Source organism: Mustelus asterias, chromosome 10 (assembly GCF_964213995.1).
Source record: "Mustelus asterias chromosome 10, sMusAst1.hap1.1, whole genome shotgun sequence".
NCBI lineage: Eukaryota > Metazoa > Chordata > Chondrichthyes > Carcharhiniformes > Triakidae > Mustelus > Mustelus asterias.
Genome location: NC_135810.1, coordinates 67219041 through 67236579, shown reverse-complemented (window position 1 = coordinate 67236579; position 17539 = coordinate 67219041). Strand labels below are relative to the sequence as shown.

General features: G+C 43.2%; 1 protein-coding gene across 1 annotated transcript in view; it reads right to left on the bottom strand.

The window, feature by feature from the left end:
* dlg2 (discs, large homolog 2 (Drosophila)) overlaps positions 1–17539 on the bottom strand; it is a 945868-nt gene that overhangs the window by 878999 nt on the left and 49330 nt on the right. The window contains exon 3 of the mRNA XM_078221879.1: positions 10738–10869. Coding sequence (XP_078078005.1) covers positions 10738–10869 — 132 coding nt within the window. The remainder of the gene's footprint in view (positions 1–10737; positions 10870–17539) is intronic.

Here is a 17539-nt window from a genome sequence, read left to right as displayed (position 1 = left end):
TCTTTCTTTGTGTCCGAATATCAACTCAAATGGAGTAAACTGAGTCAATTCATTTGGAGCATCTCTAATAGCAAATAATATAAAGGGGATACCTTTATTCCAATCAATCAGTTGGGTAATCCTGGCAATAACATGGTCTTTAGGGTCCAATGCTTCCTGGGATTCAGGATGGTACGCATCTGAGGTAAAGTGCCTGATGCCTAAACTATTCATGACCTCCTTAAATTAAAATTGGACACTTGGTCTGACTGAATCTCCCTGGGTAATCCATAATGGGTAAAGAAAGCAAGAACTCCTCCACAACATTTTTTGCCTTGATATTCTATAAAGGAATTGCCTCTGGAAACCTGTTGGACACATCTATTAGTTAGCAAACATTGGTTTCCACTTTTTGTTTTAGGGAGGCGACCTACACAATCAATTATAACCTCTATAAAAGGTTGTTCAAATGTAGGATTTGGCATCAAAGGCACTGGTTTTATCATTGCCTATGGTTTTCCTACCATCTGACACGTACGGCAAAATTCAATCACATCTTTGTGTAATCCAGGCTAATAAAAATGCTTCTGTATCTTAACTGTGTCTTCCTCACTCCTAAATGACCTCCTACAGGTAATTCGTGTGCTACGAATTACCTGTAAGAGGGAGGTCATTTAGGAGTGAGTACATGTGGTTGATGTAGGAAATGCTGTTCTGATAAAACAACACCCCTATCGGCTTAATCCTCTCGAAGCAGCACAGGTTCAGAAGGAGGTGGAAGCGATGCTACAAGACGACGACATAGAGCCGAGTCAAAGTGAATGGAGTTCGGCCGATCGTGTTGGTCCCCAAACCTGCTAACAATTACTTGTAAGAGGGAGGTCGTGCCTTACAAATTTGGTGGAGTTTTTTGAGGAAGTGACAAAAACGGTTGATGAAGGAAGGGCCGTGGATGTTGTCTATATGGATTTCAGTAAGGCATTTGACAAAGTCCCACATGGCAGGTTGGTTAAGAAGGTTAAGGCTCATGGGATACAAGGAGAAGTGGCTAGATGGGTGGAGAACTGGCTTGGCCATAGGAGACAGAGGGTAGTGGTCGAAGGGTCTTTTTCCGGCTGGAGGTCTGTGACCAGTGGTGTTCCGCAGGGCTCTGTACTGGGGCCTCTGCTATTTGTGATATATATAAATGATTTGGAAGAAGGTGTAACTGGTGTAATCAGCAAGTTTGCGGATGACACGAAGATGGCTGGACTTGCGGATAGCGAAGAGCATTGTCGGGCAATACAGCAGGCTATAGATAGGCTGGAAAATTGGGCAGAGAGGTGGCAGATGGAGTTTAATCCGGATAAATGCGAAGTGATGCATTTTGGAAGAAATAATGTAGGGAGTTATACAATAAATGGCAGAGTCATCAGGAGTATAGAAACACAGAGGGACCTAGGTGTGCAAATCCACAAATCCTTGAAGGTGGCAACACAGGTGGAGAAGGTGGTGAAGAAGGCATATGGTATGCTTGCCTTTATAGGACGGGGTATAGAGTATAAAAGCTGGAGTCTGATGATGCAGCTGTATAGAACGCTGGTTAGGCCACATTTGGAGTACTGCGTCCAGTTCTGGTTGCCGCACTACCAGAAGGACGTGGAGGCGTTAGAGAGAGTGCAGAGAAGGTTTACCAGGATGTTGCCTGGTATGGAGGGTCTTAGCTATGAGGAGAGATTGGGTAAACTGGGGTTGTTCTCCTTGGAAAGACGGAGAATGAGGGGAGATCTAATAGAGGTGTACAAGATTATGAAGGGTATAGATAGGGTGAACAGTGGGAAGCTTTTTCCCAGGTCGGAGGTGACGATCACGAGGGGTCACGGGCTCAAGGTGAGAGGGGCGAAGTATAACTCAGATATCAGAGGGATGTTTTTTACACAGAGGGTGGTGGGGGCCTGGAATGCGCTGCCAAGTAGGGTGGTGGAGGCAGGCACGCTGACATCGTTTAAGACTTACCTGGATAGTCACATAGAATGATAGAATCCCTACAGTGCAGAAGGAGGCCATTCGGCCCATCGAGTCTGCACCGACCACAATCCCACCCAGGCCCTACCCCCACATATTTACCCGCTAATCCCTCTAACCTATGCATCCCAGGACTCTAAGGGGCAATTTTTAACCTGGCCAATCAACCTAACCCGCACGTCTTTGGACTGTGGGAGGAAACCGGAGCACCCGGAGGAAACCCACGCAGACACGAGGAGAATGTGCAAACTCCACACAGACAGTGACCCGAGCCGGGAATCGAACCCGGGACCCTGGAGCTGTGAAGCAGCAGTGCTAACCACTGTGCTACCGTGCCGCCCTGGGAATGGCGGCCTGGGAATGGAGGGATACAAACGATTGGTCTAGTTGGACCAAGGAGCGGCACAGGCTTGGAGGGCCGAAGGGCCTGTTTCCTGTGCTGTACTGTTCTTTGTTCTTTGTACCCACAATACTTCCTGTCTGTCTCCTCCTGGCAACACAATCTGGTGAACTTCCACCCATTTCTCATCTGCATTAACCTGCCAAGGTCTCCATTTCTGCCTTAAGATTTTATCCTAAGCATTCTGGAATACACTGATTCTTTTTCTGTATAGTCTTTATGATATAAATCCTTTATCATCTCATCTTTCTGTTGTAATTCCATTAATCTTTCAGAACTAAACACCTCTGCCTGATCCTCTACCTGCTTAGGTTTTAACATCTCATCAAACAGAGTGTCAGCTAACTGGACCTCAACTCCTTCATCTTTCTCTTTTGTTCTCCCTTCCTGTTTTAACTTATGGCTGTGGGATCTTGTCACCACACAGTCTGGAAAACTTCCAAGGTATCTTTCTTTGAACTCCTCAGTTCATTGGTTTTCTTCTGGCTTTTCCACTACAATGGGCATCACTCCCACCTGTGATCCAGCTATATTGTTTCCAAGGATAAGTTGTATTCCTGGAATAGCCAAGTTTTCCATTACTCCCAGTATCACTTCCCCAGTCTTGATTGGACTTTCCAGCCTCATTTTACACAGGTGAACACTACTCCTCTCACCATTTATTCCACAGATTACCACTCTCTTGGGCAATATTTCAGAAGGAATGCAAATATTTTCATATCTTATTAGAGACAGACTAACTCCTGTATCTCTCAATATTTTAAACTTATTTACTCCTCCTGCTCTACCTTAGTAAACATTACCCACACAGGTGAAGTCTTCGAAAAGATGGGCACTATCCAGCCCTTGCATAGGTTGTGCACTCTCCTTCAGCGCCTCAACTTCGAGATTTCTATCACTGTTTTAACTAATCCCACTGATTTACCACATCCTTTTTTATCCCCCAGTGCCTTTCTTAAGCCACCAGCACTGTGACCTTTTGTGTCCCACCTTATCACAGTGAAAACACCGGAGGTCTTTCACCTCTTTTCCACCCTCCTGGGTGTCTTTTTTCACAGGTGGTAAACTGTTCCAGTGTGATCTACTTTTTGTTTTTCATTGAAGGATTTCCCTCTTTCCCAATTTCTATCCCTCACGGAATGAAATTGCTGTCAGCAGCTAGATTTCAATTTATGCACTAGTGTGTATTATCTGCCATCTCTGCAGCTCTTCTCGCTGTTTCAACTTTCCGTTCCTCAAAACGAGTTCTTATCACTTCTGGAAGTGAGTGTTTAAACTCCTCCAGCAGAATAATCTCTCTAATAGCCTCATATGTCTTTTCTATCTTTAATGCTCTCACCTATCTATCAAAGTTGTTCTGCTTAATTTTTTCAAACTTGATATATGTCTGACCTGGTTCCTTCCTTACATTTCTGAACCATTGTCTATATGCTTCTGGTACCAATACATAAGCACTAAAAACAGCCCTCTTTACTTATTCATACTTTCCTGACACCTCCTCTGACAGTGCTGCAAACACCTCAGCAGCTCTGTCTACCAACTTGGTCTGAATTAACATTACCCACACCTCCTCTGGCCATTTCATCTGTGTAGCCAACTTCTCAAAGGAGATGAAAAAGGCTTTTGCGTCCTTCTCATTGAATTTTGGTAATGTCTGGACATATTTGTATACATCCCTACCAGGCGGTTGGCTACGATGAGCTTGCTCACCATCACTTCCATCTTGTACTTTCACTTCTGTTATCTGAAGTCTTTTTGCTTTCAATTCCAACTTCATCTTTTCCAACTCAAGCCATTTTTCCCTTTCTCCCCTCTCCTTTTCTAACTCTAACCTTTTAAGTTAACTTTCTAACTCCAACTGTCTCATTTGCAATTTAACTTTTTCTATCTTCACCACACTTGAATGTTTCTCTGATACACCGAAATGCTTGACTATCTCCACTACAATTTCAGCTTTCCTATTACCCCTGGTTACACCCAATTTTAGCCTGCTTGCTAATTCTACAATGTCACCTTATTCTGTCTTTCTAAACTTTCTTGGCAAATTTGGGAAGCATCTTCAATCCTCAGAACCTCTTTAGCAATGTTAAGAGCCATTTCCCCACTTCTGATTTAACCGGCTTGCTGTCAGTTAACAGATCTTCCAGTTCTCACTTAAGGTTTATTTAAAGATCTAGAACTGTTCAAATCCAGGACATGAGCCCCCAAATCTGTTACGAAGGGGAGGTTGATCTCCTCTCTGAAAACTAACACTCAACCACTCAGAGAGAAGTACCTCCCTTCATAATCTGTTAAAGAGTTTGTGAGAAGGGGGATTATCTGCACTTCAACAGTTTTTAGTGGTCAAATCAAAATAACTACCCAAAACTCTCTCTAAAAAAGACAAGTAACACTTTATTCTTCTAACTAACAGTAAACAGGTTAACTAAACTATTAACAAACCAAATAGAATCATAGAATCTACAGTGCAGAAGGAGGCCATTTGGCCCATCGAGTCTGCACTAACAACAATCCCACCCAGGTCCCATATCTGTAATCCCACATATTTACAATCTTAATCCCCCTGTCACCAAGGGGCAATTTAGCATGGCTAATCAACCTAACCCACACATCTTTGAACTGTGGGAGCAAAATGAAGCACTCGAAGGAAACCTACGCAAACACGGGAAGAATGTGCAAACTCCACATAGACAGTCACCAGAGGCCAGAATTTAACCCAGGTCCCTGGCACTGTGAGACAGCAGTGCTAACCACTGTGCCAACATTCTACCCACACAATAAAACACTATTCTAATGGAATGCTGTTTAGATCATTACAATTCCCACTTATTAACTAAAATAAAAAAGAATTTTTAGTCACACTCAAAATGCAATCAGGTTTGCCGTCTTCCAGAATGTTCTTTCTTCTTTGTTGATTTCATCTGTTTTAACTGTACCCTATTGGTACCTTTACAATTGAGATGAGGCTTTCTTTTAAGACATAAATGTGGCTATTACACTGACAGAGACAGTTGCTGCCTGCATCTCTCTCTCTAGCTGTGATTTGTGGCAGTTGGTCTTCTTGCAGTTCTCGGGAGCTGGTTTTATACCCCTAATGACATACCAAAATTTGCACAATAGGATTGGTTTACAGGTTATCAAAACATCAAACTCAAATCCGCTATTCAAATGCCTACTTTAAATTGATTGGTCAAAATTCAAAAACAACCTGTCCTCTTGGCAGCATTACTGTCTCGGCGAGCGAATACATTGTTTCACTCTATGCTGCCTGTGTACTTGCATTTGCACCTGCATCTCTTAACTCTCTAAGCATAGCAAAAAAAACTACCTTTTTTTAAACAGACAATTTTACAACTCTTAGCATTTTTACAATTTTTTATAATTTTACAAACACTTACTTCACAACATAATGACTTCCGAAACCATTCTGAAACCACTCTTTTTAGTGTGCATGATAGGACCTGTTCGCTGTGCTATGCACATCACTTACTGGCCCCATTTCATATACAAAGATGGTCCATCCCTCTTTTCACTTCATCTTGTGTACCATCTATGCATCACTACCATGTTGTAGTGGGGGACTTTAATTTCCCTGGCACAGACTGGAAAGTGCTTAGAGCTGGGGGTCCGGACGGGGAGGAATTTGTAAAATGCGTACTGGAAGGTTCTTTGGAACAGTATGTAGATAGCCCGACTAGAGAGGGGGCTATACTGGACCTAGTTCTGGGAAATGAGCCCGGTCAGGTCGTCAAAGTTTCAGTAGGGGAACGTGTGGCAAATAGTGACCACAACTCTGTTAACTTTAGGATAGTAATGGACAAGGATGAGTGCTGTCCTACGGGCAGGGTGTTAAATTGGGGGAAGGCTAACTATAGCCGGATTAGGCAGGAATTGGTGGATGTTGATTGGGAGAGGATGTTCGAGGGTAAGTCCGCGTCTGGCATGTGGGAGTATTTTAAGGAACTATTGATAAGGCTGCAGGATAGGCATGTAAAAAGGAAAGGTAGGATTCGAGAGCCGTGGATAACCAGGGAAATTGAGGATCTGATTAAAATGAAAAGGGAGGCGTACGTTAAGTCCAGGCAACAGAAAACAGATGGAGCTCTGGAGGAATACAGAGAGAGTAGGAAAGAACTCAAACGGGGAGTTAGAAGGGCAAAAAGAGGTCACGAGATGTTCTTGGCAGGCAGGATTAAGGAGAATCCTAAGGCATTCTATTCATACGTTAGGAACAAAAGAGTTGTCAGGGAGAAAATCGGACCTCTCAGGGACAAAGGAGGGGAATTATGCTTAGAACCCAAGGGAATAGGGGAGATCCTAAATGAATACTTTGCATCGGTATTCACAAAGGAGGGGCATGTTAACCGGGAGTGTCTCGGAGGGAGGTGTTGACCCGTTAGAGAAAATCTCCATTACAAGAGAGGAAGTGTTAGGTTTTTTAGGGAACATTAAAACTGACAAAGCCCCAGGGCCTGATGGCATCTATCCTCGACTGCTCAGGGAGACGAGAGATGAAATTGCTGGGCCTCTGACGGAAATCTTTGTCGCTTCTTTGGACACGGGTGAGGTCCCTGAGGATTGGAGGATAGCGAATGCGGTCCCGTTGTTTAAGAAGGGTAGCAGGGATAACCCAGGAAATTATAGGCCGGTGAGCTTGACGTCCGTGGTAGGGAAGTTGTTGGAGAGGATTCTTAGAGACAGGACGTATGTGCATTTAGAACGGAACAATCTCATTAGTGACAGACAGCATGGTTTTGTAAGAGGGAGGTTGTGCCTTACAAATTTGGTGGAGTTTTTTGAGGAAGTGATAAAAACGGTTGATGAAGGAAGGGCCGTGGATGTCGTCTATATGGATTTCAGTAAGGCATTTGACAAAGTCCCACATGGCAGGTTGGTTAAGAAGGTTAAGGCTCATGGGATGCAAGGAGAAGTGGCTAGATGGGTGGAGAACTGGCTTGGCCATAGGAGACAGAGGGTAGTGGTCGAAGGGTCTTTTTCCGGCTGGAGGTCTGTGACCAGTGGTGTTCCGCAGGGCTCTGTACTGGGACCTCTGCTATTTGTGATATATATAAATGATTTGGATGAAGGTGTAACTGGTGTAATCAGCAAGTTTGCGGATGACACGAAGATGGCTGGACTTGCGGATAGCGAAGAGCATTGTCTGGCAATACAGCAGGATATGGATAGGCTGGAAAATTGGGCGGAGAGGTGGCAGATGGAGTTTAATCCGGATAAATGCGAAGTGATGCATTTTGGAAGAAATAATGTAGGGAGGAGTTATACAATAAATGGCAGAGTCATCAGGAGTATAGAAACACAGAGGGACCTAGGTGTGCAAGTCCACAAATCCTTGAAGGTGGCAACACAGGTGGAGAAGGTGGTGAAGAAGGCATATGGTATGCTTGCCTTTATAGGACGGGGTATAGGGTATAAAAGCTGGAGTCTGATGATGCAGCTGTATAGAACGCTGGTTAGGCCACATTTGGAGTACTGCGTCCAGTTCTGGTCGCCGCACTACCAGAAGGACGTGGAGGCGTTAGAGAGAGTGCAGAGAAGGTTTACCAGGATGTTGCCTGGTATGGAGGGTCTTAGCTATGAGGAGAGATTGGGTAAACTGGGGTTGTTCTCCCTGGAAAGACGGAGAATGAGGGGAGATCTAATAGAGGTGTACAAGATTATGAAGGGTATAGATAGAGTGAACGGTGGGAAGCTTTTTCCCAGATCAGAAGTGACATTCACGAGGGGTCACGGGCTCAAGGTGAGAGGGGCGAAGTATAACTCAGATATTAGAGGGATGTTTTTTACACAGAGGGTGGTGGGGGCCTGGAATGCGCTACCAAGTAGGGTGGTGGAGGCAGGCACGCTGACATCGTTTAAGACTTACCTGGATAGTCACATGAGCAGCCTGGGAATGGAGGGATACAAACGATTGGTCTAGTTGGACCAAGGAGCGGCACAGGCTTGGAGGGCCGAAGGGCCTGTTTCCTGTGCTGTACTGTTCTTTATTCTCTTTGTTCTTATGCATGCTCTATTTGTTTCCTGGTCCTTTTTATCATTCCTTCTTGGGATATAGGTATTATTGGCAAAGCCAGCCATTTATTGTCCATCACTAGTTGTTCGAGGTGATGGTGGTTGAGTCTTCTTCTTGAATATGGTGAAAGCCCTTCTTAATGACCCAGTTAATTAAGAAATTCCAAGATTTTGACCGAGTGACAATGATGGAACAGTGCTATATTTCCAAGCCAAAATTGTAAGACTTGGAATCGGAGGGGTAAGATTGTGTGGGGCAGTCGGAAGCTTGGAGGTGGCCTCGTTCTCATGCAAAAGACTAGAACAGTGCGTATAAGTAGTCACAACTGTTATTTCCATATAGATTAAAGGCACGTTACAAGTCATTTCGACACTTATTATTCTAGGCAGTAGAAGTTATGAGTTTGGCAGGTGCTACCAAAGTAGTCTTGGCAAGCTGCTGCAGTGCATACTGAAGATAGAATACACTACAGTCACTGTGCACTATTGCTGGAGGCGAGACTGCTGGCTGGCAATCAGGCAGACTACTTTGTCCTGAATGATGATGAGATTGAGTGTCATTGCAGGTCCACCCATCTAGGCAAGTGAAGCATCTTCCATCAGACTCCTGACCTATGCCTTGGAGGTGCAAAAAGATTTGGGAGAATCAGAAAGAGAACAAAAGAGAGATTCTCTCCTCTTACTTGCATGGATAACTTTCAGCAGTTTTCAGTCAAATTCTGGTGGATGTCATTCCGAAGCAAACCTTTTTTTAACTAATTAAAAAATATATTATGAAAACATTGTATTCTATTTGAATTGTGTGTCAGGCTGGTTTTGTTAGTAGCATTTCATCTCTTGAAGGAGGATGTGGGTTGAAGGCCTTTATAGACTATATTCTCAAGTCAGAATGATTTGGGACCCCTTTAAAAATGACAACTGGGACAGGTTCTGGAATTCCTTACTTTCAGAATGCCTTTTAAGGATGTGGACTGGTTCAGGTCACGAGCCTGCACCCAAACCTGGCTGGCTGCATTGCACGTGATAGGTACGTTCTAGTCCTCCACACAATTTTCATGGCGTCATTGATAATTTTCCACTTTCTTAAAAAAATGTTTGCTGCAGCCCAATAAGAGTGTCAATCATCCAGACCATATCAGAAGGTGAAACTGCAGGCACTTGAAACCTCTACTTTGTCTAAATGAACATTGTGCAATTAAGAGAAGAGATCGGGGAACCAGAAATGTCAACTTAAATAATGTTTTCTCTGGGGCTCAGGTGGTTTAGTGACCTAATAGATGTCTAGGCTCTCAGCCAAGAAAACATAAGTCTTGACTGGGAGCCCAGAAATTCATTAGCCTGGTGAAATGCAGGATTTATTCCAATTTATAATTTATTTAAACTTTGCACATATTAATGAGAAATCTTTGACTTTATTTGTTGAAAACCTTACTGTTTACTGCCCTGCTCACACACAACATGCTATTCTGGAAATTATTTCTAGGAATTAAGTTGCCACTCAAAAGTCATGAAAAGTCCATGGGAAACTATTAGCATAACAAATTGCCAAATTCCACTTCATTCATTGCAAACTACAAAATTGGGTCACTGTTTTTAGCCAAATAGAAGTGCAAACAACCAATTGATTATTTGATATTTAATACATTGTTAAATATTTTCCAAAGGCACAAGATTTCTGCATGGGAAGTTAATGGCTCTCAAAGAAGTTGCCACACACAATTCAGAAGCATACTGTACATAGAAATTAAATTGAGTAAAATATGTCTGCAGTAAATATTGTCAAAGAGCACAATAATAAAATTAAATGGATATAAAACTATTATTTTAAAGCTAGCTTGTGTTTGCTATCAAATCAGAGTCCTCAGTCTATTGTCAAAGTAAACTAGCCATATTCCAGAAGAATCTTGGACTTCTAAGTAACCAGACGGATGCAACCAGACCTTCCGATTCATTAATATTTAACATTGTCAGGACACAATCTTAAAAAACAAATTCCCTTGTAATTTCCCCCACAGTTTATGATGGCCCTTTTCTGGTCAATGTCAACATTACCTTTAACAACTTTTCCACAGTAACGTAGCAATCAGAATATATACACCATGAATAACTCATTTCAATTCGGGCTTGTTGAATGGGCCACTTGTTTTTTATATAGGATACTTCCATCACATTAGATTTACAGCTCTAAACCCTGTTTTCATTGTTTAAAATGTCAACCCATTTCTTAAGCAAACAGTACAAGAAACATGAAAATAATTTTTAAAACAATACCTTTCAAAAGATAAGATTTCTTCTGTACAGTACAAATATCTTCTGAAACATACCTAGTAATGCTTGAAACAAGCCACTTTTGAAGATAGTTATAACTCTTTCAACAGCACTTTTAAGTTGCCTTTCCTCTGGTTTCTTCAACTTTGAACAGTAGTCTTCAAGAAGCAGTAAAGCACGCTGGGTGTCTAAAAGGCAAGAAGAAAAATGTTGGAATGCAAAGATAAAAAGGTTTTTAGAATGAATCTGAACCAGAATATCCAAATATTTTTATTGGCTTACTTTAGGCCATTATCTCTTCCTGGGTCATCATTTCCATTTTGGTTGCAATTAATGAATGAGACAGCATCCTCCTTCATATGCTCTATCACTAATCAGGGAACAGCTGAAAAGTAACCCAATATGGAATTCTTTGTGACAGCCAAGTTCCCAATCCTCCCTTGATGATCAACTCAACAACCAAGGCAATTTTTTGTTTGGACATTCCCATATGCAAATCTCAAAAAAATTCAAGGATATGCCTGCGAAGTACCAAATATTAAAATAAAACTACTCACTTCTCAAACCAGGAATAAGATGACAATAGCTTCTTTGTACCTTCCACTAGAATGTATGAAGTGACAGCCAAAATTGTCACAATATTATAAATGTATTTATAAAGCTGCCATCTCAAACAATGGCCGGAATTCTTCCAGCCCACTGCGCTGACTTGGAGACAACTTTGGGTGGCTTTCGTGAGTCACGTCTGACCAGTCACAAGTCTCCGAGGCACTTTTTTTTTTAAGTGCAATCAACTCCGTGCCGGAAATCAGTGCAAAGCTGATTATCTTATGGAAATTTGAATTGCCATATGATTAGCAGGCCCGGGCCGGTATTCTTTGGGCCAGCTAGCGTCTTCCCCTTGGGAGTGGTTCCCACAACCAGGGTTTACAACTTCACCCCACTAACGGGGAACAAGTGTCCTCACTCCACTGGTGGGAACAGAGGCCATTGAGGCCTCCCTGGGAGGTCAGGGATGGAGGGAGGTTGTCCTTTGGGCAGTGTCAGAAGGCGGGATCGGTGGGATGGTGGGGGAGGAAGGGGGTCCGTTAGGCCAGCAATCAAGAGGCTGGTGAGTGGGAATCAGTGCGCATGCACTGAACTCTGCACTGACAGATCGACGCATGCACAGTAGCCTGCTGAGCACTATGCTGCCAGTCTCTTGGATAGGATAAGGTCCCACCCCTCACTTTTCAGCATGAATCATTCTAAGGCACTCTGCATTGCACAGAGTGTCGGAGATTCATTCAGGCAAGCACATCCAAAAAACAGGTGGGAAATTCTCCCGTTTTCCTGCCCGTTGGGCACTTAATTTTGTTTTGGGAAAATCCCAGCCAATATCTTCAAACATATGCTACTACCCAAAGTGCATTTCAAATTACATCTGCATAACACAAAACATTAGTCTCCAATCTGCTGCTGAACTTCAGTGGAATTTTCCATACGTTCCTCAACGATTTCTTAAACTCTTAAAAATGAATGACAGTTACCTCAAAAGTCAAGACTCATATAATCCATTGACATTTGAAGTCCAAGCTTAGCTATTTATTTTACTACTTTTCAACTTGTCTTTTCTTATGTTTTAGCACCATCCTGAAATATTGACTTTCAGAAAGTGACTTGTGTTTATATAATGCATTTTACAGTCACAGGATGTCCGAATGAAGTACATTAGATCTGTAATGATTGTCACAATGGAGGAAAATGGGAGCCAATTTCTGCACAGCAAGCTCCCACAAAACCAGCAAGATAACAATGACAAGATTTTGTGCTTTTAAGTGATGTTGCTGAAGATATATACATTGACCAGGACATTGGGGATAACTCCTCGGGCTCTTCAAAATAGTGTCGTGGGATCTTTTACATCCACCTGCAGGTGCAGGTCTGATCTGACATTTAGTTTGGGTTCCTCCAGGGCCACTCAGCTCCTGACCTCATTACAAGCCTCACAGAACAGCTGAACTCTAGAAGTGAGGTGCGAGTGGCTTCCCTTACTATCAAGGCAACATTTGACTGAGTGTGGCATCAAGGAACCTGGGCAAAACTGGAGATTAATAGGAATAGATGTGGTTATTGGAAATTTTAGAAGTGCTGTATTCCCAAACACTGACAAAGACTTTTAACAAACAATACTTTAGTCACCAGTTGAGCAGCTACTCCGTGCTTGTGCTCTGCCCACGTTCTGGGGAGAAATCCCACACTGCCATCACATGACCCTTTTTTGTAGCCACATCACGTGACCAGTCTACATCTTCCCCATTTAATGTTGGGACAACCGGTGGTATTGAGATATAACCGTGTGCATGAGCAGTAACTGTGTATGAACCTTTATATAACATACAGATTTAAAGGGCCAACAATACATGAACTATTTACAAATGATGAGACACGGATTAAGTTGCTACAGCTGGAGAATAGCCAATCATGTTTCATTCCCCGTTTTTCCTCAGGATAGTGTCCTGGGTGTGGATGACCTGGGGCATTCCATCGATGTACACAGTGGGTGCAGGACTTGCCGCATAGGCCTCAGAAGTCTGCACATCCACTAGTGTAGGGGCCTGTGTTGTATGCTGGATGACTGGAGTGCTGTGGTATCTGTTGGTGATGGTTCCAATAGCTGTAGGAGATGACACCTACTGCATACTTAGTGGGCACCATCTGAGGCTACCATGTAACTGTTCGGTTGCAGGGCATGGTTGTGTTTCACCGCCAACATTTCATGGCCATGTATGGTCTAGGTCCTAGCATTTCAGTCTTGGCACATTTTACTTCTCAAATGCCTTTGCATGAGAGAATCATTCATACCGGTTTCAAGTTTGGGCTGCAGCAGAGCCTTGGCAGAAGGAATTTTGGTCCTGATGTGCTTGAAAAAGAATTGTTGTCGGAGGCAGGCCCTGTCATGGCAGATTTTGCAGGCCATGTGTAGCAATGTTCAATCCCGGGCACATTTCTCCAGAAGATGCTTAGATGAGCATACAGGGAATTTAAGAATTTGACTGTGAATATATGGGGATGCTCAAGGTCTCGTGTGTGCAAAGTTTCAAAATTCAGTGGAGGCGAATTGGCAAGTGTTGTCTGTCACAAGTCAAGCGATACAGTATGTGGGGACGTTTCTCTTGAGCTTGATAATGACTGTGTTACTCATCATGTTTGGCATGTAGTTGAGTTCACTTGAATTGACAAAGCCTAAATTTTGCTTACTATTCCATGCAAAGGTGTCAGCTGCTGTGGATGACCATGGAGATCTGGGACACCATAGAAGTGCAGCAGTTTTGCTTGGTGCGGTTCGAGTGCATTGCACTGCACATCTGGAGACGTCCCTTTCCATATTAGTAAACATGGATGTCCAGTATTGTGATTTCTTGGCCATGTATCTGGTTGTTTCCACCCCAGGTGGAAACCCTGATGAATTTGTTAGGTGTAGCATCTTTGAAGAGAAGTAGGCACGATGAATTGCTGGCTATGCAATATTCGTCTATCTAACAGTAAGTTCATCTTTGATGGTGAAGAATGTGCAGAACTCATGGGGAAAGCTCCCTTGAGGACCAAAGCCAGCCCCTCAATTTTCTGCAGTTAGCTGAATGTGATGCCTGCCTGTAAGGCATCTTTGAGTTCCTGGATTCTATGAGAGAAAAGCACCTCTAATGTATGATGTTAATGCCTTCCTCACGATCTTTCTGGACTGTAGTCATAGAGGTTTACAGCATGGAAACAGGCCCTGCGGCCCAACGTGTCCACGCCGCCCCCTTTTGTTTTTAAAAGCCCCTAAGCTAATCCCAATTGCCCGCATTTGGCCCATATCCCTCTATACCCATCGTAACTATCTAAATGCTTTTTCAGACAAAATTGTACCTGCCTCTACTACTACCTCTGGCAGCTTGTTCCAGACACTCACCACCCTCTGTGTGAACAAATTGCTCCTCTGGACACTTTTGTATCTCTCCCCTCTCACCTTAAACCTATGCCCTCTAGTTTTAGACTCCACTACCCTTGGGAAAAGATATTGACTATCAAGCTGATCTGTGCCCCTCATTATTTATAGACTTCTATAAGATCATCCCTCAGCCTCCTACGCTCCAAAGAACAAAGTCCCAGTCTATCCAGCCTCTCCTTATAACTCAATCCATCAAGTCCCCAGGAGCATCCTAATAAATCTTTTCTGCAGTCTTTCTAGTTTAATAATATCCTTTCTACAAGGTGACCAGAATTGCACACAGTATTCCAAGTGTGGCCTTACCAACGTCTTGTACAACTTCAACAAGACATTCCAACTCCTGTATTCGATGTTCTGACCGATGAAACCAAGCATGCCGAATGCGTTCTTCACCAGTCTGTCCACCTGTGACTCCACTTTCAAGGAGCTATGAACATGTATCCCTAGATCTCTTTGTTCTGTAACTCTCCCCAATACCCTACCATTAACTGAGTAAGTCCTGCCCTGGTTCAATCTACCAAAATGCATCACCTCGCATTTGTCTAAATTAAACTCCATCTGCCATTCGTCAGCCCACTGGCCCAATTGATCAAGATCCCGTTGCAATTGGAGATAACTTTCTTCACTGTCCACTATGCCACCAATCTTACTGTCATCTGCAAACTTACTAACCATGCCTCCTATATTCTCATCCAAATCATTAATATAAAGGGCAAATAACAGTGGACCCAGCACTGATCCCCGAGGCACACCGCTGGTCACAGGCCTCCAGTTTGAAAAACAATTCTCTACAACCACCCCCTGGCTTCTGTCAAGAAGCCAATTTTGTATCCATTTAGATACCTCACAGTGGATCCCGTGAGATTTAACATTATGCAACAACCTACCCTGCGGTACCTTGTCAAAGGCCTTGCTAAAGACCATGTCGACAACATCAACTGCACTGCCCTCATCTACCTTCTTGGTTACCCCTTCAGAAAAATTAATCAAATTTGAGAGACATGATTTTCCACCCACAAAGCCATGCTGACTGTCCCTAATCAGTACTTGCATCTCTAAATGCCTGTAGGTCCTGTCTCTCAAAATACGTTCCAACAACTTACCCAACACAGATGTGAGGCTCACTGGCTTGTAGTTCCCAGGCTTTTCCCTGCAGCCCTTTTTGAACAAAGGCATAACATTTGCCACTCTCCAATCTTCAGGCAGCTCACCCATGACTATCGATGATTCAAATATCACGGCTAGGGGACCCGCAATTTCCTCCCTCGCCTCCCACAATGTCCTGGGATACACTTCATCAGGTCCCAGGGATTTATCTACCTTGATGCGCTTTAAGACCTCCAGCACCTCCTTCTCTGTAATATGTACACTCCTCAAGACATCACTATTTATTTCCCCAAGTTCCCTAACATCAATGCTTTTATCAACAGTAAATACTGATGAGAAATATTAGTTTAGGATCTCACCCATCTCTTGTGGATCCGCACATAGATAACCTTATTGATCCTTAAGAGGCCCTACTCTCTCCCTTGTTACTCTTTTGCCCTTTATGTATTTGTAGAAGCTCTTTGGATTCTCCTTTGCCTTATCTGCCAAAACAATCTTGTGTCCCCTTTTTGCCCTCCTGATTTCTCTCTTAACTCTACTCCTACACCCCCTGTACTCTTCAAGGGATTCACTTGATCCCAGCTGCCTATGCATGTCATGTAGTGGATAGGAAAGCTCTGGAGATCCTTACCATATTTGAGACTAACACTACTGCTTTAGCATCATGTGTTGCAGTCATGCAGATGCAGTGTGAAGAGACTCTTTTGAGATAGTTGAGTGGCTGATGGCCAGTTTTAACAGTTGCAGGATGACCACATATACATGAAATTTCTGACAGGGTGGGGGGCGGGGCGGGGGAGTCCTTTTTCAATTTGTGCATAGTGAGTCTCAGTGTTAGTAAGGGCCCTTGATGCAAAGGTCTGCCATTCTGGATACAGACTGCGCCAAGTCTCTGCAGGGAGGTATGTGCTGATATAAATACAGGGGCTCGAATATCAAAGCATTGTAGCATCGGTGAGGTTGCAAGTGTCTGAGTCTGTTGAAGACCATCATGTGTTGCTCTTGCCAGCGCCATTCAATATCCTGGTGGAAGAGCTGACAAAAAGGTTCAATGACCTCACTATAACAAGGAATGAACTTTGAAAGTTAATTTGTCATACCAAGGAAGCAATGTAAAGCGTGTTTATCCAAGGGATAGCCTTCTAACATATGATCATTCCCTTGTCTGGATCTAGCTTTACACCATCAGCTGTAAGTGACCCACGTAAGGAACCTGGTTGACCTTGAATCTGCATTTTGCAGAGGTAAGCTTCATCTGTAATGTCCTGATTATGTTGAGGACAAGGTGAAGACATGCATCATGGTCCTGAATAGTACTTCCCTAAACTCGGATGTAATTGATGATGATTTTGCAGGGTTGACCTGGGAGGAGTTGTTCCATGACCTGCTAGAAGGCCTTGCTGCAGTGGAAATTCCACAGGGCATACAAAGAAAACAATCTCTGCGTACCAGAGACCTGAATGTGGTAAGTTTAAGGAATTGGCATCAAGTAATATCTACCAGAACTCCAATTTCACATTCAGGATGCTGAAAACATTACCATTTGGCATGTCTTCAAAGGTTGAGTATAAAAGTTGGAGTGTTATGGTAAGGTTATATAAGGCATTGGTGAGGCCGAATTTGGAGTATTGTGTACAGTTTTGGTCACCTAGTTACAGCAAGGATGTAAATAAGATTGAAAGAGTGCAGAGAAGGTTCACAAGGATGTTGCCGGGACTTGAGAAGCTGAGTTACAGAGAGAGATTGAATAGGTTGGAACTTTATTCCCTGGAGCGTAG